The sequence below is a fragment of the Orcinus orca genome, chromosome 1 (assembly GCF_937001465.1).
Source record: "Orcinus orca chromosome 1, mOrcOrc1.1, whole genome shotgun sequence".
In the NCBI taxonomy this organism is placed as follows: domain Eukaryota; kingdom Metazoa; phylum Chordata; class Mammalia; order Artiodactyla; family Delphinidae; genus Orcinus; species Orcinus orca.
Window position 1 is genome coordinate 94,459,336 of NC_064559.1, and position 19,415 is coordinate 94,478,750.

At 46.2% G+C, this 19,415-nt stretch overlaps 1 protein-coding gene across 5 annotated transcripts in view; it reads right to left on the bottom strand.

The window, feature by feature from the left end:
• The window catches only part of LOC101284709 (carboxyl-terminal PDZ ligand of neuronal nitric oxide synthase protein), a 308,869-nt gene that overhangs the window by 27,448 nt on the left and 262,006 nt on the right, over positions 1–19,415 (bottom strand). For all 5 annotated transcript variants that reach the window (XM_049709116.1, XM_049709118.1, XM_004282024.4 and 2 more), the window contains exons 6-8: positions 15,369–15,510; positions 2,320–2,486; positions 184–363 (exon numbers count right to left, since the gene is read on the bottom strand). In XM_049709116.1, the coding sequence (XP_049565073.1) occupies positions 184–363; positions 2,320–2,486; positions 15,369–15,510 (489 nt within the window). The remainder of the gene's footprint in view (positions 1–183; positions 364–2,319; positions 2,487–15,368; positions 15,511–19,415) is intronic.

A 19,415-nucleotide genomic window follows, 5' to 3' on the forward strand; every position in this document is an offset into this window, starting at 1 on the left:
CTACCGCGTCCCCCATCTCTCCCCTCCCTGCCGCCCCCATTGCTCAACAAGCAACGACCCAACAGCGGGAGCCATCCCTCACAGCTTGCTAGGTTGTAAACCTGCCCTGTGCCCCTCGCTAAGGAAGGCGCGTCAAGCCCATGAGAGTGGAGCCTGCGAAGTAGGGAGGAGGCTGAGGAGAACCTGGGCCACAGCCACTTGTGTCTGTTGCTGCTGCTGCTGGAGGAGCTGCTGGAGGAGCTGCATCTGGTGCTGGGTGGACAGCGGCGTGCCCGCGCCCAAGCCCGGGGGCTTCGAGGAAGAAGAGGGAAGAAGCATCCTGGGCGAGGCTGTCAGCACGGGCTCCTGGGGGCGGGCTGAGACCTGGCGGAGAAGAGGAGACACGGCGTGACCCTGGGCAGGCGCCACCTTTAGGAGTCTGCCTTTAGCGTGTAGGAGGGTGGGGTGAAATGGCCCGCTTTTAACCAAGAGCTGGAAATGCTACGTCTTTTTTTTTTTTTTTTTTGGCTGCACTGGGTCTTCATTGCCGTGCGTGGGCTTTCTCTAGTTGTGGGACTACTCTTCATTGTGTGGGCTTCTCATTGCACTGGCCTCCCTTCCAGAGCACGGGCTCTAGGCACGTGGGCTTCAGTAGTTGTGGCACACAGACTCAGGAGTTGTGGCTCTCAGGCTCTAGAGCGCAGGCTTACTGTTGTGGCGCACGGGCTTAGCTGCTCTGCGGCATGTGGGATCCTCCTGGACGAGGGCTGGAACCTGCGTTCCCTGCATTGGCAGGCGGATTCCTAACCACTGTGCCACCCGGGAAGCCGCAATGCTACATCTTCGGTGGAAATGTGGACGGACTCCCACAGAGGAGATGATGATCTGATGGCCTGGGCTGGGACCACAGAGTCAGAAAACCCTATCTGGACACCTGAGTTACTGATGCCATGTGATGGGAGACCAGGCAGCTGAGATCATCCTATCACTTGCCCATAGCTTCCAACTATACCATGTTGTTGAGTCACTTGAGGTTCTGGACTTAGAGGGATCTGTCTCTATGAAAGATAGCTACCTACCACCCCACTACGGGGTGGCTTCTACCTTTACTTTGTTGTGTTCTTAGGGCTCCCTCTTCCAGGCTCTGCAGGGTTCTCCTGGGCTGGCCACAGGTGAGGGAGGCGCTCCAGCCCAGCACGGCCTCCTCTCACAGTGAGAGCCACCAGGGAAGCAAGTCGGGACACAGATAGTGGTCTGGAGAGATCCTCTCTCTGAAAGGGGAAAGCAGTTTCTATTCCCTTCCCTCCTGTCTCCCTCCCGGTAGTTGGACACTTTCATTAAGACGGTTTCTGTGAGCCAGAGAATTCAAGCACAGGGTTGAATTTGATTTCTGGCAGCTCTGCTGCTGGTCCTTTTTCAGATGTGCAAGAGGAAGCACCCAGTGACAGAGGGCTTTTGCCACTTGCAGAGTACAAATTGGGCACCAAAGAAGATATCAGGCAGACAATCGGGAACAACATTGCCCTTCAAACTAGACAGGTTTCTCTTTCTGATGAACTAGCCTAACGACTTCCACTTGAGAAAAGGCATTGCATGGTGAGGAAAGAGAGGCACTCCTGATACAGGCAACTGGCAGGGAATCTACAGGAAGGGGAATTTGTCAGTAGTTTCCTCCTGTTGGCAGGGGTGAGGGGGGTGCGGGGGGGGTTGTTTTGTCTTTGGGTTGGAGGTTCTTAGTTTCTTAACCTGGATCCTATCAGGAACTCTTTGAGGGCGGCCATCACCTCACCCGTAAGATACGAGGTTGAAATTGATGACGGCTGAGGTGGTCTGGCAGTTTCTAACCTCCAAGGGGCCAATCTCCAGCCTCCCCAGGAGCATCAAAGGCACACAACCCCTAGCTGCAGGCAGAGGCAGCCCTAACTCACTCTGCTCCTTCAGCTGAGCCCCCGGGGATCATGTCACATTGTGCAAGGATTAGCCATGCACAGGTATTGTGCAGCGACAAGGTGCCATTAAAGGTGGGGCTTCCACTGGGAAGAAGGGGACCCAGTGCTGATGGGACCCTGGAGGGTGGCACGCATCGGGAATGAGCTCTGTGGCATCCTGACACGCAGCAGCGTCTAGCATCAACGCACGGGGACTGAATCTCTAGAAGTCAGGCCCCTCTGAAAGGAAGTAAAACGTGCTCTGGAACCACCACGGTGCTGGGGAGCGCCTCACCCTAAAGGTGACCCAGCAGGCGCTAAGAGGTGACCGACAGGGGCTGAGGCTGTGACACAGACTGCTCTGGGAGGTGGTGTGCGTGCAGACCGCCTGGGTGGGCCACCTCCGGCTTACCTTGGAGTCTGTATGGGAGCCTCCTTCCTTCCCTACCGCGTCGAGGTCAGTCACACCTCGGCTGAACTCCAGGGCCTCATTCCCTGGGAGCGGGGCCTCGACTGCATCGATGTCCGTCTCCTCTGCAGTGGCCGTGGAGGCCCTCTCGGCTCCGGTGAGCTGGCGGCCTACAGGGACAACAGAGAGGGTAGGGAAGGGGTACAGTCACACTAAGGACAACGTCCTACTTGCCCAACACTTTAGTTTTCAGTTGTGTCACACCTAGGGACGCCACTGGCTTTGTAATGTTTTCACATATCTTTTCACTCAAGTCTGTTAAATTTCCAATCCAGTAAGATGTTCTCATTTTAATATCCTTTTAAAGTCCAGAAACAAAGACACCATTTCTTCAAGTCTGCACATGACTGCTTGGCCATGCTCCTAACGGGCTGTCAGATAAGGGGTAAATCACCTCACTCCCTGGGCCCCAGTTCCTTCAACTGTATAGTGGAGGCTGAGTTAGGTGGGTGGGAGGGTTGCAGGCCTGAAAAATAAGGACAAGGAGATCCGAGGCCCCATCCCACACAGTACATCAGTCTCCCATCCTCAGAGCCTGCCTCTGACCGTCCCTCAGGAGCAAAAGCTAGGGAAGGGCCCTGGAGAAGGCGGCAGTGGCAGAGGAGAGACAGGTGGCTGGTTTTCATGCCTTGTCTTGTCTATTTCCCACTTGCCCCTTCCTACCGAAGACAGTGACCACGTCTTTGATCACACGCTCAGCACGTGTATGAAATTCCTACTGTTTCTTATTTTTCTTCATTCCCTGTTCCTCTCTCTTTCCTGGGCTCTATAAAAACACCTGGCAATTCTCAGGCATTTCCCAGGAAACATTTTTTTTTTCTCTACATTTGGGATTAGGTTCATCACTACTGTCTTCAAATAAAACTTCTTAAAAGGCTTCAGAGACCAAGCACCAATTGTAAAACTGCACAGGCTAATGTAAGTAGCAAGTATGAAGAGTTGATTCCCTAACCCTAAGGCCGACCCAGGGAGCCAGGCTTTGGTCATTTGAGGGCCCGCCTTGTAGAACAAATAGTCCTAACAAGTCTTCTCATGCAAACCCATACGAGTCATCGGGGGAAGCAAGGCGGTATTTAGAAAGCCGACGGTGTGCTTGGTTTTCCTCCTGGCTGCTCTGGGAGCTGGGAGACGGACTGCTAAGGGTTGCAATGGCATGTAACAGAAAGGAGGGCCCTGGACCATGGCCTGGCAGGGCAGCTCTTCTGCTCCTTTGTAAAGCAGCCGGCAGGAACATAGGGAGTGGGCTACTTCCTACCATCTCCTGCACCCAGAAGTGACCTTCCTGACGATGAAGAGGTTGATCCTGTGAGAGGGAGGCCGATGGATAACTCGTGACTATTTCTTAGTAGGTGGATGGTGTTGGGAACTGAGCCTCTGAGTCTCCTTGCCCGCAGAGGAGTGAGCAGGGTGAACTGGGCTTGCGTTTGAGGAGAGATCTCCATCAGTCATCAGGAGGGACTGGCTCCTACAGCACCGGGCATCCATCTGTCAGTGCACTTAATTAGCTCATGATAGCAACTGTGCCCTTCTGGTCTTGAGACCAAGGGTGTATTTCATTCATGGCTCCCGAGGATCTGGCACAGAGAAGGTGTTCAGTAGACACTAACGAAGGCAACAGTGTCACAACAGGGTAGCAGAACAGGGAAGTGGGCTATAAGAGGAGGCTGCCCCTCACCCCTGGAGATCCTAATGACGAGAACTAAGCAGCCCTCCAGAGGGTCTGGAGATGCCCAGGCCAGGAGCCCAGAAGGGATTGGAAAATCTCTTAGGTTCTAGCTCTGCTTCTGGGGGAGTCATTAAAAAACACACTTCTCGACCATTTTCTTTGTACTAGTGGAGTTCCCAAACCAAGCCTGACGTACATGAAGTCACCAACTATGGGACTGCTTTTTGAGAGACTTCCTGCCACTCAGTGGGCTCTTTGAGGATCACATCTGGAGTCTTATAGATTTAGTACAGCTAATGGGTAGAGAGTACAAGCATACCTATTTTATTGCACTTTACAGATATTTCATTTTTACAAACTGAAGGTTTGTGGCAAACCTGCACTGAGCAAGTCTACTGGCACCATTTTTCCAACAGCATTTGCCTACTTTGTGTCTGTGTCACATTTTGGTAATTCTCACAATATTTCAAACTTTCTCATTATCTGTTATTAGGTGCTATCCATTATTTGTTATGATGATCTCTGATCAGTGAGCTTTGCTTGTAATTATTTGGGGGCACCATAAACTGTACTCATATAAGACAGTGAACTTAATGTGCTCTGACTGCTTCACTTGCTAGCCACTCCCACCACCACCCCCACCCTGCCCATCTCTCTTCCTTTCCTTGGGCCTCCCTATTCTCTAAGACACAACAATATGGAAATTAGGCCAATTAATAACCTTACACTGGCCTCAAGTGTTCAAGTGAAAGGAAGAGTCACATGTCTCTCATCTTAAATCAAAAGCTAGATATGATTAAGCTTAGTGAGGAAGGCGTGTTGAAAGCCAAAATAGGTCAAAAGCAAGGCCTCTTGCAACAGTTAGCCAAGTTGTGAATGCCTAACCCAGAGCAAGGCCCTAACTCTCTTAAATTCTATGAAGGCTAAGAGAAGGTAGGAAGCTACAGAAGAAGAGTTTGAAGCTAGCAGAGGTTGGTTCATGAGGTTTAAGGAAAGAAGCCATAACCATAAGGAAAAAGTGCAAGGTGAAGCTGCAAGTGCTGAGGTAGAAGCTGTGGCAAGTTACCCAGAAGATCTAGCTAAGATCATTAATGAAGGTGTCTACACTAAACAACAGATTTTCCATGTAGAGGAAACAGCCTCATATTGGGAAGATGCTGTCATTCAGGACTTTCATAGCTAGAGAGGAGAAGTCAATGACTGGCTTCAAAGCTTCGAAGGACAGGCTGACGCTCTTTAGGAGCTAATACAGCCAGTGACTTCAACTTGAAGTTGAAGCCGATGTTTATTTACCACTCCGAAAATCCTAGGGCCCTTAAGAATTACGCTAAATCTACTCTGCCTGTGCCCTACACATGGAACAACAAAGCCTGGATGACAGCACATCTGTCGACAACATGGTTTACTGAATATTTTAAGACCACTGTTGAGACCTACTGCTCAGAGAAAAAGATTCTTTTCAAATTATTACTGCTCATTGGCAATGCACCTGGTCACCCAAGAGCTCTGATGGAGAGGTACAATGAGATTAATGTTGTTTTCACGCCTGCTAGCACAGCATCCGTTCTGCAGCCCATGGATCAAGGAGTAATTTCAACTTTCAAGTCTTATTATTTAGGAAATACATTTCATAAGGCTACAGCTGCCATAAATAGCAATTCTCCTGATGGATCTGGGCAAAATAACTTGAAGATCTTCTGGAAAAGATGCACCATCCTAGACACCATTAAGAACATCCATGATCCATGCATGGTAAGAGGCCAAAATGTCAACATGAACAGGATTTTGGAAGAAGTTGATCCCAACCTTCATGGATGACTCTGAGGGGTTCAAGACTTCAGTGGAGGAAATAACTGCAGATGTGGTGCAAACAGCAAGAGAACTAGCATTAGAAGGGGAGCCTGAAGATGTGACTGAATTGCTGCAATGTCATGATAAAACTTGAACAGATGAGGAACTGCTTCGTATGGATAAGCAAAGAAAGTGGTTTCGTGAGATGGAATCTACTTCTGGCAAAGATGTATGAAGACTGTTGAAATGCCAATAAAGGATCTAGAATATTACATAAACTTAGTTGATAAAGCAGTGGCGGGGTTTGAGAGGATTGACTCCAATATTGAAAGAAGTTTTACTGTGGGTAAAATGCTATAAAACAGCATTGCCTGCTACAGAGAAATTGTTTGTGAAAGGAGCGTCAACCAATGTGGCCAACTTCACTGATGCCTCATTTTAAGAAACTGTCCCAGCCCCCACCCCCGCACCTTAGCCCCCACCACCCTAATCAGTCAGCACCCATCAACACTGAGGCAAGACCCTCCACCAGCAAAAAGATTACGGTTTACTCAGATGATAGTATTTGTTAGCAATGAAGTATTTTAAAAGTAGGTACAGTTTTTTACATATAATACTATTGTACACTTAATAGACTACAGTATAGTGTAAAGATAACTTTTATGTGCGTTGGGAAACCAAAAACTTTGTGCTACTGGCTTTATTGCAATATTCATTTTTTTGCTGTGGTCTGAAACTGAACTCGCGATATCTCCTAGGTATGCCTGTATAGTAACAGATCTGTTAGAACCGGGGGGATAAAGCTGGGGTAGAGAGAAAGAACAAGCTAGATGGAGGGATATTATTATTGTGTGTGTGCCTGTCAGTGTATCAGATAACACAACATCTCGAAAAGGGACCCACAGCAAACGGTCTTCTGCAGGTCCTATCAGACAAGGGACAAAATCTGGTATTTGCAATGTTCCTGATAGCGACAAGCCCAAGGGACAAGAAATGATACGAAAATCTTCTGGTAAAACCAGGAAACTTACAGGATCGGGCACTATGGATTTCAAATTGTAATAGGGACAGGTAAGACTGAACTTGGGGTAGGGGGTGGTGCTTTTTAAACTGTTTATTTCAACTATACTGGATACACTGAATAGTCTCTAGACATATGCTGATTTCATTCATCTACTCAGTAAGTATTTGTTAAGAACCCTGTATACAAAAGAAGTCCACTGGGCATAAAGATGAATAAGCAAAATCTGTGCTTTCAATGCTTCCCCAGCCCGATGGAAGAAACAGACGTAAACCACAGATGCAGCATGAGGCTGTATCACCTATGAGGGAGCTATCCAGGGTGCAGGACAACAGAAGAAGAACATCTAAGTCAGGCGGGTGTTAGAGAAGCCTGTGCAGAGGGGAAACACCTCCTGAGGAAGGAGTACCAGCTAAGGCAGGTGAAGAAGCAGGCAGAGGGGAGGGGAGGCCATGGAAGGCACTCTAGGCAGAGGGCAAGGCAGGGGCAAAGACACAGAGGTACAGAAGTCCACAGCATGGTTGGAGACACTGCAAATGACTCTGCGGGAGGGACCTGACCAGGAAGAGTCAGGATCTGATCTTGAAGGAAGGCAAGCAGGTGAAGTAATACCAAAAGATTTTCACGTTTTCAAATTTCACCTAGGGATGATGTGGAGGATAGATCTATAAGGGACACGATAGAAAGCAATACTCTAGGGGAGAAAGATGAGGGCTTAAGCTAAAGAGGTGGCATAAGACAGAACAGAGGGGACAAATCTGAAATACCTTCAGGGGTGCAGAAATCACAGGACTTGGTAACCAACTGTCTGCGGGCGGGGAAGGGGGAGGGAAAGAGGGAGAGAGGAGGAGATGGGGAGGGAGAGAGAGAGGAATACATGTAGAATGAGTTTTAAAACTCTGATTTAGGTGACTGAGTAGAGACTGGCATCCTTTAGGGAAAATTTTGGAGAAGGAGGATTGTGGATAAGAGAATGAAATTGGGAGAGTCCGTAGCAGCTAACTGGAGATATCCACTATCCGTAAGTGGAGAGTTCAAGAAAAAGGTCTGGGCTGGAGTTAAAACCATGGGCAGTCAAAAAAGAGCAAAGGGACCAATCCCAGGAGAAAATCCCCACACCTGAGGGGTAGGTAGAAAGGAGAACCTACAAAGGATGCTGGAAAGCAGCTAGCGGAGAAAAAAGGAAAGAGTGCGGGGTGGCGGTGGGGGGCCCCAGAAGCTGGGGAAGGGGAGCGCTTCATTCCCAGTGGTGCACACTGCAGACAAAGGCTGGTTCAATTTGCCGACTAGGTGGCCCTTCAGTGACCTGGACTGGTCGTTTCAGGAAGGACTGGCAGGCAGCAGACACCAGATCACTGGAGGCTGAAGGGCTAATGGCGAGGGTGGGGTAGACAATGAGTATAAATGTGTCTCGCAAGAAGCTTGACTACGGAGAGGAAAGAGATAGGCTGGGGGAGATGAGGGGACAAGGAAGGTGTGATTTTTGTTTTTTTTATGATGGAAAAGACTTGACCTTATCTATTTGCAGTGGGGGGGAAAGTCAGCACAGTAGAAGATTCAGGTGATGATTTAGGAGAGAGCTGATGGCTCAGGGTTTAGGAAGAGGCGAGATGAGGGGAAAAGCAGAGGCAGTGAATAGGTTAATCTCAGACAGGAGAAGAACATGGTCCACCAAGACGGAAACTGGGGATAAGGGAAAGGCAGAAGGACTGCTGAATGGCAAAGTAGCCTGGGGCCAAGTCTGGGGACCACAGATGTGTAATGGACCAGCGTCACAGGGCAAAATGGACAGGTACTGTTGGATGAATGTAGAACTTTTTACATGTCAATTATACCTCAAAATAAAATGGTTAAAAAAAAAAAGGATTATCAGCTCAGTCCAAAAGTACTTGAAATGGCCACTTTTTGCCTCAAAATTGCAACAGCAATAGCTTAAACTCAAATAGTGCTTACTGTGTTCCAGGCACTAGTTTAAGGGATTTACATGTCTTAACTCATTTATCCTTAGAACCACCCTGAGAGTTAAGCACTATTATTATCCCCATTTGACAGATAAAGAAACTGAGGCACATAGCTGGTAAGGCTGGAGCTGGGGCTCAAAGCCTGCCAGTCTGGCTCCAGGCTTGGTGCTTTTAACCATTGCACCACCTCGTCTCCCAACAGGCTCACTGCTTCCACCTGTAGTCTCAGCCACCCTGCTTTATCTTCTTCATTGCATCGACATCCCCTAAAATGGTCTTGTTTGTCATCCGTTTGATCCCCCACCCCAACTTTCAGTGTGAGCTCCTCGCCAGCGGAAACCTTGTCTTGTTCACAGTATCCCCAGAATCGAGCCTGGCATATGCGGAAACTCGATAAACATCTGCTGAATGAAGGAAGGGAACTGAAACTCAGGAGAACCAAAGGATCAGGCAGTGGCGGCCTGACGAGATGGAAGAGCAGGTGTGGTGGGAGCGTGGAAGTGACACAAGGTCAGTGGTGTGCTTGCTTGAATAAGCCAGATGCCCAGGTCCAGCAGATGTAACAGGTACACAGTAAATACTCCTGAATCCACTGCTCACTGTCTACATGGCAAGGGTTTTATTTCTAAGAAGCTCTAATCTCCAAAGGGCTCCAAGCCCTTCCCCACGTTGGATTGTCTGCTGCTGTGGGAAGAGGGACGCCTCCAGGGGAACGGGATCTCTCCCAGGAAACCCACTCCAGGAGTCAAAGAAACTGCACAGGGCAAAGCAAGGCAAGAGGAACAGGGGCAGTGGCCCCACCTGGCTCTGAGCCCCGGGTACTGGCCAAGGACAGCTGCTGCCAAAACATACAAAAGATAAATCTCCCCCAGGGTAGGGAACGGTGGGAAGAATGAGGGAGGAAAGAAAGGCAGGCAGAGAAAGGGAGAGAGGGGCAGCACACACAATGAAAGTGAGGACCTTCATTAAAAGCACTCCCGAAACCCAGAAGGGAAAGGGCTGACAAGACATCAAAGAAGACAGCAAAGCCTCCGCACTTTCCAATTCCTCCAGAGTAAACAAGTTTCCTCTGCATGACAAACGGCCTGCCTGGGGCAGCTCCGCTGGAAAGATAAACACTGCATTAAATGAAAGCGCCCTAACGTGGAAGCAAGATTCTTGTTAAAAGGAAAAGAAAACCCGCCAACCGACAATTCCACTGTGGAGCTTCAAGGTGCCCCGTTACAGAGAAAAATCCTAATGGAGTCAATAAAGTCTTCTGGGTGAAGAATTTATGGAAAAAAGGAACGTGTTCCTAGCAGTTTATAGACAGTATGGAAGCAAGTGGGGCTGTAAAAGGGAAGTGACTACGGGGCTTGATAAGAAAACATTTCCCATCTCAGATCTGTAGAATTCCAAGCACTGATACTCAAAGTAGGTTTCACTTCATGGCAGTGGCACTACACGGCATTCAGAGGGCACCTGATTAATCATTTAACGTGGATCTGTCATGAAATCATGGGACTTCAGAGATCTTCTTGTCCACTGCCCCCACTGCATAGATGGGGTCACGTAGTTGAGACTCTGAACTGGAGAACTGGCTAATAGCTAACGTGTATTTAGAGTGTATTACAGGCTAGGCACGATGCTGATTGACATGCATTATCTCCCAACACCTAGCAGATAAGCATGATCCAGAGAGACTATAAAGTTTGCTGAGGATCACCCGGCTGAGAAGTGGTAGAGTTAGGATTCAAGCCCAGCTGTTCAGGTGCCAGAACCCAGACTCTCAGCTGCTTCTCTAGTCTGCTGGTCCAACACTCTCTCCAAAATGCCACACTGCCTTTTCATTTCTGTGATGGTTACTTTTGTGTGCCAATTTGCCTGGGCCATGGTGCCCAGATATTTGACCAAACATTATTCTAGATATCGCGCTGAAGGTATTTTTCGCACGAGAGTAAACATTTAAATCAGTAGACTCTGAGTCAAGCATGTTACCCTCCATGATGTAGGCGGGCTTCAACCAATCAGTTGAAGGTCTTAACAGAACAAAGACTGACCTCCCTGTAAGAAGAGGGAACTGTGCCAGCAGACCACCTTTAGATTGGAACTGCAGCTCTTTCCTGGACTTCCAGCCTGGAGCCCACCCTGCAGATTTTGGACTGGCCACACCTCCACAATCACATGAGCCAATTCCTTAAAATGGTGTGTGTGTGTGTGTGTGTGTGTGTGTGTGTGTGTGTGTGTGAGTGACATGAGCCAATTCCTTAAAATGGGGTGTGTGTGTGTGTGTATGTGTGTGTGTATCTCCCTGAAAAATACAATTTACATCACTCCCCAGGCCATATTCTCCCTTACATGAGTTGGGGAGAGCCCCTACCACTCCCTTTACTCTGCAGAGACGCCAACACGATATATGGAGAGCATATCCAACCCATGCTTGACCTCCTTAAAGAGATATATACTCAGTGCTTTGACATCTTAAACTCTGAAGCAACTACACTGGGCCTGACAGATTTCCCTAAAATGAACCGAGATGTTTCACTTCCCTAAAATGAACGTCAGTTACATTCTCCTCAGGGAGAATGGTATACAGAAGGTGCCAAATAGATGAAATCTCACGTATATTACTGTAACTTGAAAAAATGATCACCAAAAAGGTTATAAAAGGAGAGGTGCATGTAGCTGATGGGCCCATTATCTTGACGCTGACCACCTGTTAGTCAGAAGAGCGCAGCCACGTTGGTCTCTATCTGCAGCCTCAGCCACCATCACTCATCACCATCAGTACTCTCTTCAGCCTTCCAGCCTCACCCTCTAGGCTACATCACCTCAATGCTACCTACTCCCCCCAAACCAAGGTCATCGTTCTTCATCAAGGGGACTGTTTAGAAGTCACTCCCTGCTGAAATTTCTACTCAATCTCCATGCTCATTGTGGCACAGAGTAAGCACTGAATAAATGCTGTTGACAATGACTAAAATGACACACATCCCTTGCCACAATCACTGACCATGTTTACCAGTTTATTCAACAAGTATTTATTATGCCAGGAACAGTCCCTACCCTCCCAGAGCTTGCACTCTACTGAAGACAGGAGGACACTATGTATCTGGTAGACAGTAGGCTAAATGCTAATGTTAACAGCATCAGCCAGGAGTGAAAAGAACATAGGAACCTGGAGGAAAAAAGTGTTTAAATTTTCGGGAAGGGGAGAGGAAGAGAATGGGACAGTGGAAGCTGGAAGGCAGGCTCCCCAGAAGACAGGACAATGAAGGATAAGTAGAATGGCTGCCTGGGGTAAATGCAGGAACCACCGGCAGATGGAACAGCATTGACAACGGCTGGAGGGTACACAATACACTCAGGGTGCTAGGGGAGGAGTGGGGGGAGACAAGACGGAGAAAAGGATAGGAAGGGATCCCTACTGGAATCTCTACTCACCCCCAGAGAGAATCCTGCCTAGTATCACAGGAAATCATATCAACCCACCCCCACCCAGAAGACCCCTGCAGGGTCTAGAAGGGGAAGGAAGGAGTAGCTCCCACTGCAGGAGGGAAAGAGGACCTACCCCTCAGAATAGTCTACATGAAATGTTATCCAGCTCTTCTCTCCAAAAGGCCAAACCATGCCATCCTGACCTCTTTAGCAAATGGCTGAGAAGTTAGTTCTGATTAGGTGCTCGGAGGCTAGATCAAGCTCCACAGACAGGAGTTCCATGATAAGAACACAGTTCAAACACTCAACCTCTAGGTAACCTCCCTATGTCCAACTCCTTTCACTCCAGGAATAAATGGCTTCACCAGAGACAATGCCCTTTACTTTCTGATTAGAATTTCTTTGTATATGTGCATCCTGGCTGCTGGTGGTACCGTGGGTTTGAAAGCCTCTGAGGCTTAGCTATGATTCTCCACCAACAAGGGAGCAGGGCATTACCAAAGAACACTTAATAACGTAAAGGTATCAATCTTTTCCAGCTAGCAGCTCTGAGGGCAAATCCTCCAGTTCAGAAGTGAGCAGATCAGCTTCTGTTCTCTGAGCAACATGGCCAGCTATAGGTCTGGTATAATGAAAAGTACATCTTTCTCCCACTATCGCCACCTAGTTCCTTTTTGCAGAATGAACCACAGTAACCAGTGTCTTGTGTATCATTCTGGAGATGTTCTATGCAGAGTAGGCACATATATGGTTTCATGTGTATATGTATATATACATATATATACACACACACTTTCATTTACATGTATATATTTTTCTACAGTATAATTGGTAGCGTGTCATATCCACAGTTCTACACCTTGATTTTTTTTTTAATTCAACAAAATATCTTGGAGATGACTTTTTATCAGTTCATAGAGTACACCAACTCTGTGTAATATCCCATTATTTGTAACCATAATTTATTTTAAAATCCCCTCTTGCTATTTCCGATTTTTTGCTTTTATAACAAATTCTTTGCTTATGTAACTTTATGTATGCGTTATTTCATACATGTATGGGTTTACCCTTAACATGAATTCTTTGAAGGGAATTTGAGGGTAATTTGGGGGTCAAGTCATGTGAATTTTCAAAATTAATGATTTCCACATTTTTCTCCATAGGGATTCTACCTTTATCACACACTATGTCAACATGTGTGTCTGGGTTTATTTCTGAGCTTTCTGTTCTGATCCATTCACGCACTTATTCATGCATCAGCACAGTTTTACCTATTACAGCTTTATAATATGTTTTTGTACCTGGAAAGCCACTCCTCTGTCATCACTCATCTCTTCCAGGATTTTTTCTATTCTTGCTTTTTGCCATATTTTAAAATAATAATAGCTAACATGTATTTGGTGTTTACCATGTGCCAAGCACCAGACTCAGCATTTGAAATGTATCTGCTCATCTAATCAACACAAAAATTCTATGAGGCAGGCATTCCTGTTATTTCTATTATTTTTCTATTTCTATTATTTTTATATTTTCTATTTTTCTATTTTTTCCAAAAGAGGAAACTAAGGCACAGGGAGGTTATGGAACTTGCCCAAAATCACACAGCCAGTGACCACTGCAGCTAGAATGTAAACCAAGAGTCTCTACTCTTCACCACTTTGTGATAATGCCTTCTGCAGTATGAGATTTCTTTTGCTATTTTCTAACTTCTTGAATTGAATGTTTAATTAATTTGATTTTCATGATTGATCATCTATTAATGTAAATAATTAAGCCTTTGATTTTCCTCTGAGCACTCTTTTATCTGTATCCCATAAGTTTTGAATACGATAGCGTACCAAGGTGCCTACTTTGCTGTTGAAAATTTGTATTGTAATGTTAAATTTATAGATTAATGTAAGGAGAATTAACATTTTTATGATGTTGAGATTTCCCAACCAAGAACTTTCCAATTGTTTATGATTTTCTTCATATAAAACATATATGTTTTATTATGATTATTCATAGGCATTTTATCTTTTTAAATTGTTATTTTAGTGGATATGTTCTTCCACTATGACTTCCAACTGGTTGTTGTTGGAATAGAAAACCAGTTATCCATATGTATCTATTGGACCTCACCCCTTTAACGAAATTCTTTCATTTCTAATAGCTTTCAGTTTATTTTCATGTGTTTTCCACATAAAAATGTATAAACCATATTAACTTTTTGCCTAATACTCATACTTTTCCCCACATTTACTGTTAGATTATAGAGATGATAAAAGACATCTTTGTCTTATTCCTGACTTTTAATGAGACTTGAAGATTGGAGATATTGGAATAATGTCCACGCTGAGGGTTCATAAAACTATAGAATTTAGAAATAGGAAAAAAAAACCTACTTAGATAACTGTAATTATCTTCTTTCTAATTTGTTTTATGAAGGTGCTTTTGTATGGTAATTTTCTTTGGGGTCTGACTTGGTAGCATAAACAGCTCTACCTTTAAAATGTGTTTCCTGATATCCAGTTTAAATGCTTCTTTGTTTGATAGTTTAAATATCTTTAATTTTCTGTTATAAAAGTAACACATATTCCTTAAAGAAAATTTGGAATACAGAGAGAAACGGAGAAAATCAAATGTTTTTTAAGTGAACTGATTGCCTGCACACACACACACACACACACACACACACACACACACACACACACCCCCCAAGAGGACTCTCAGAGTTAAGGACTTGGTCCTGGTAAGATGGAGGAGGGGAGACAATTGGATTTGAATGTGGAGGAAATTGTTTTCAGAAGAAATTTATTTTTCAGAGTCCAAAAATCTAGCCAGGATAAGCTGATCCTTAGGACTGTTCACTGGGCTGAAATATCCCAAAGAAATCTTTGATTCTCTGACCAATTCTCTCAATCTTTTTGCCTGTCTTCTCCCCACCTCTCCGGAGGAAGTCACCCAGCCAGCGAAATAGCCCCACACTCTGAATCTGTGACCCAGGAGGAAACAGGCTTCCTTTGGGGATTGGCTCAAGATTAAAACCAGACCGCTCCCCACCTGAACATCCCCATTCCTGGGCCACCGTTCACTTCCACCGCCCCACGCTGTGTGTCTACCTGCCTGTTCATCCACACCCACGTCAGTGACCTACCTGGGTCCCCTGAGCTGTTGCTGTTCCTCTCACTCTCCCCGTCTTCCTGGCCGTCGGCATTCTGCTGCGTGTGCTGTAGGCTCAACTTGTGGCAGACCTCGAAGGCCTGCCCCACCGTCCGGACGATTCGCATAGCTTGGCTCTGGGAAGGAGAAAGGAAAGGAGAGAGGGGAGGATGTGGAGACCCTCTATAAGGACACAAGAAGGGCCGAGGTGGGAGAGGATGTGCAACCGGCATGCAGACAGAAACCCATGAAGCCAGCAAAGGAAAGAGATGGAAAAACCTCATGTTGTTTGGATGTGCACATACTCACAAAGAAGAATGCAAAGACATTTTCCCTTCCTGAAATACTCCAGAAAATAAGAAATTGTCACCACAGTTCTGAAACAATCAGTCAACTGAATGGACAGATAGCAAACATCCCAATTCTGGACTTAGCCCAATTCCAACTCCCAAGTTTGACAAAAGTGGTTGATACGCTTCAGAATTCTTTGCCAACCATTATCAAATGTTCCATGGGTTCATCACACTAACAGTAACTCAGCCATGTTTTTTTTTTTTTTTTCTGCTGGAAGCGGTGGGTTTCCCTGGTGTTCCTGCAGACCAAGGGTTGAGAAGCCATGGTCTAAACAGCAGAACCAGCTGAGGCCTGGAGTCCAAGTTCCCTGGAACACGACTGGCAGCCAACGGTATCTAAGGTGAGCTTCCCAGCCTTGCTCTAAAGATGTCTCTCATTGGGTCTATTCTTTGGCTACTTCCTTTCTTTTTTTTTCTTTTCTTTCTTTCTTTTTTCTTGCTATTTAACCTCTTCCTCTAACTGCCCAAGCACTGAGCTTAACCCTAGCTCCCAGTATTACACTGCTAGGACAGCAGGAGACAGGACAAAAGAGCCTGTTCCTAGAAGGAGTCTCAAGTGGCCCACATAGGCCATGAGGAAAAACCACATGCAAGGTTTTCAGGGCAGGTCTTCTAACTGGATAACGGATTATAATTTGCTAATCGGTCTGTTTTCACATTCTTTCAAAGACTCACTGAATGACTTCAGTGAGAGCTATGCAGAGTTTAAGAGCTCAGGCTGGGAAAGCTTAGGTCACTGCTCCTCTTACACCAGTGGTCCCCAAACACTCTGCCACCATAGATTGCACTGTATTTAACTGTGGCCGTCACTCTATGCCTTGAGTCTAAGGTTAATCACATCTTGGATGATCTGACGTCAGGTCAGTTGTGACTACCTAATGACACCATCAGTTCACCCCACACATTTAAAAAACCCCAAGGTAACGTCAGCAGTCAAGTAGAGCTTCTCATCAGCAAACCGATGCAACTATAGACAAACGCAGAGTCCAATGTTTTGATAAGCCTGTAAGGCCTTGTTGAGGATAAACGTAGGATTCATTTACACTATTCATAATATTGAAATTAGCTCATATCTCTCCATTACTATCTTCATGAATCCCTAAGGGCCTTGGATCCCATGTACGGAACTACTGCTCTAATTCACTCTCTGCTAGGTGTAAGTCCCCAAGTCGCCACCCTTACTATTGCCTCAAGCCTGGCATTACTTCTGTGTTCTCCCTTTTCATTTCAGGCCACAGTACTCACGTTAAGATGAAAAGGCATCTTGGCCAACCGTCATCATAGGCCTACTTCAGATCTCAGTCTACTTCTACTCCTCCTGACGTTCCTCAAACCACTTCCTAGAAGTGACCGCCTTAGTGCTCAAACCTCTCTTCGCCCAGGATGCGAACTCCAGGGATGTTCTTAACTGATCTCTCACCTGGAACATCCTGACGTGTCTGGATGATGAGAACTTTAAGTGAGGCAGGAAGAGATGAGTAATTTCTGTGGGATCCCCCATCACCCAGTGGTGGATCAGAGCCTCTGTCCTGTACATCCAACCTTAACTTCCTCCTGTTCACCGAAGTTTGTACTATCTAAGAGATACCTGCTCTGTCTGCACTGGAAGTTGAGGAACAGCAGGCACCGGTCTTAAGCAAGAAGCCCCCACCTTTCTCACTCCCAAAATATATTTAAAAAGTGTCATTTATGGGCTTCCCTGGTGGCGCAGTGGTTGAGAGTCTGCCTGCCGATGCAGGGGACACGGGTTCGTGCCCCGGTCCGGGAGAATCCCACATGCCGCGGAGCGGCTGGGCCCGTGAGCCATGGCCGCTGAGCCTGTGCGTCCGGAGCCTGTGCTCCGCAATAGGAGAAGCCACAACAGTGAGAGGCCCACGTACCGCCAAAAAAAAAAAAAAAAAAAAAAAAAGTGTCACTTAGAGGGCACAGTCCCTAATCAATCCAGGCCAAGCACATCTTTCACATGTCCTTTGGCAATCAAGCTGTGCTCTGAGAAGGAGGCTGAGCCAGGAAGCTCAACCCTCAGGTGAAAAAGAAGATTCTGTTCCACTCAAAAGTGTTCTTCCCCCAGGCCTCCTTAGATCTGTTGTTACTTATTCTCTTTATGAGAATAAGAGCAGACTGCCTGTGGTTAATCTTTTACAGCAAAGCTTACTACCAGTTTACCAAACCTTAGAGATGCTATATTCTACCTACCAAATATAGCCAGTGTCCATTACACAGAGCCTTTCCCCTTTCCCTTCTTCTGATTTTCAGAAATTTTGCTCTCTTACACATCTTTACAAGAGGCAGAAAAGGACAAATTTGGGAGGTCTAGAAATAAAATATGGTAAGTCTAAATGATATGTAGAGATTCCATATTTAATTCCATTACTTCCTCATCTTCCATAAATTAACCCAGATAAATCATACTGCATAAGTATCTGCAAAGGCTGAGTTAGTCTTTTCCCAATTGTATTATTACCAGAGTACAGACCCAGTTTCCCTCTTAAAAATATATACTCACGGGCTTCCCTGGTGGCGCAGTGGTTGAGAGTCTGCCTGCCAATGCAGGGGACACGGGTTCGAGCCCTGGTCTGGGAAGATCCCACATGCCGCGGAGCAACTAAGCCTGTGAGCCACAACTACTGAGCCTGCGCGTCTGGAGCCTGTGCTCCGCAATGGGAGAGGCCGTGACAGTGAGAGGCCCGCGCACCGCGATGAAGAGTGGCCCCTGCTCTCCGCAACTGGAGGAAGCCCTCGCACAGAAACGAAGACCCAACACAGCCAAAAATAAATAAATAAATTTATAAAAAATATATACTCACACAGAAAATTCCAAATTTACTACCACATGCGTTGCTACAAAATCTCAGGTTCTCCTAAGGAGGACATGTTACAAATCCCCCCAACTCTGTAAGTCACAGAGTCACAGAGGTTAGTTACCTCCCTTAACTAACTTTTAATATTAAAAAATGAAAGGGACTCAAGTGTCCCTGAGTCTAAGGAATTAACAGCGGAAAGGACAGGATCTCTAAACTTCTCTTTGGAAGGAAACACTCCGATTGAAGTACGAGGATACAGCTGGTGGGAAATGACTCTTCAGAGGACCTGCATTTCTCATGCATCACACACTCACGGTGGATGATGGGATACACTCAGGACTGAGCATCTGCAGAACCTGGAACCCAGCTCAAATCTCTATGCTGCCACCTTCATCAAGGATAAATGTAAGACACACACGCACCGGTTTCAACCAACTATTTACAAGCCCAAAACGGTCGTAAGGAAGTGGCTGGTCTTAATGCTTAATATTTGTACTCTCCGTGTGTCATTTTCACATTTTAGTACATTTACTAGGACAAGCAATTGACCGTCACCTCTATCTGATTCCCCTGAAAAAGGAGAAAATGCAGACTTAGGGTTCACTGGTCCTGACTTCCCTATGTTAGAAATGACTCCCACCTCCCTGGTCTCCCATTTCCTTCCTAGCCCCCTCTACCAGAGCTGCTCTGCAGAACATCTCTGTAACTTCAATGGAAAAGTGAATCACTGATGTTAATAGCCTCTCCTCCGCCACACAGAGGAATAAATATATGGCTAACATATATGAGAGCACCTCCCACAGTGCTTGGCATGTACCAAGTGCTCAAGAAATGTTTTATTCTGAATATGGAATTCACTGCACCAAAGGGGAATTAAGACATAAA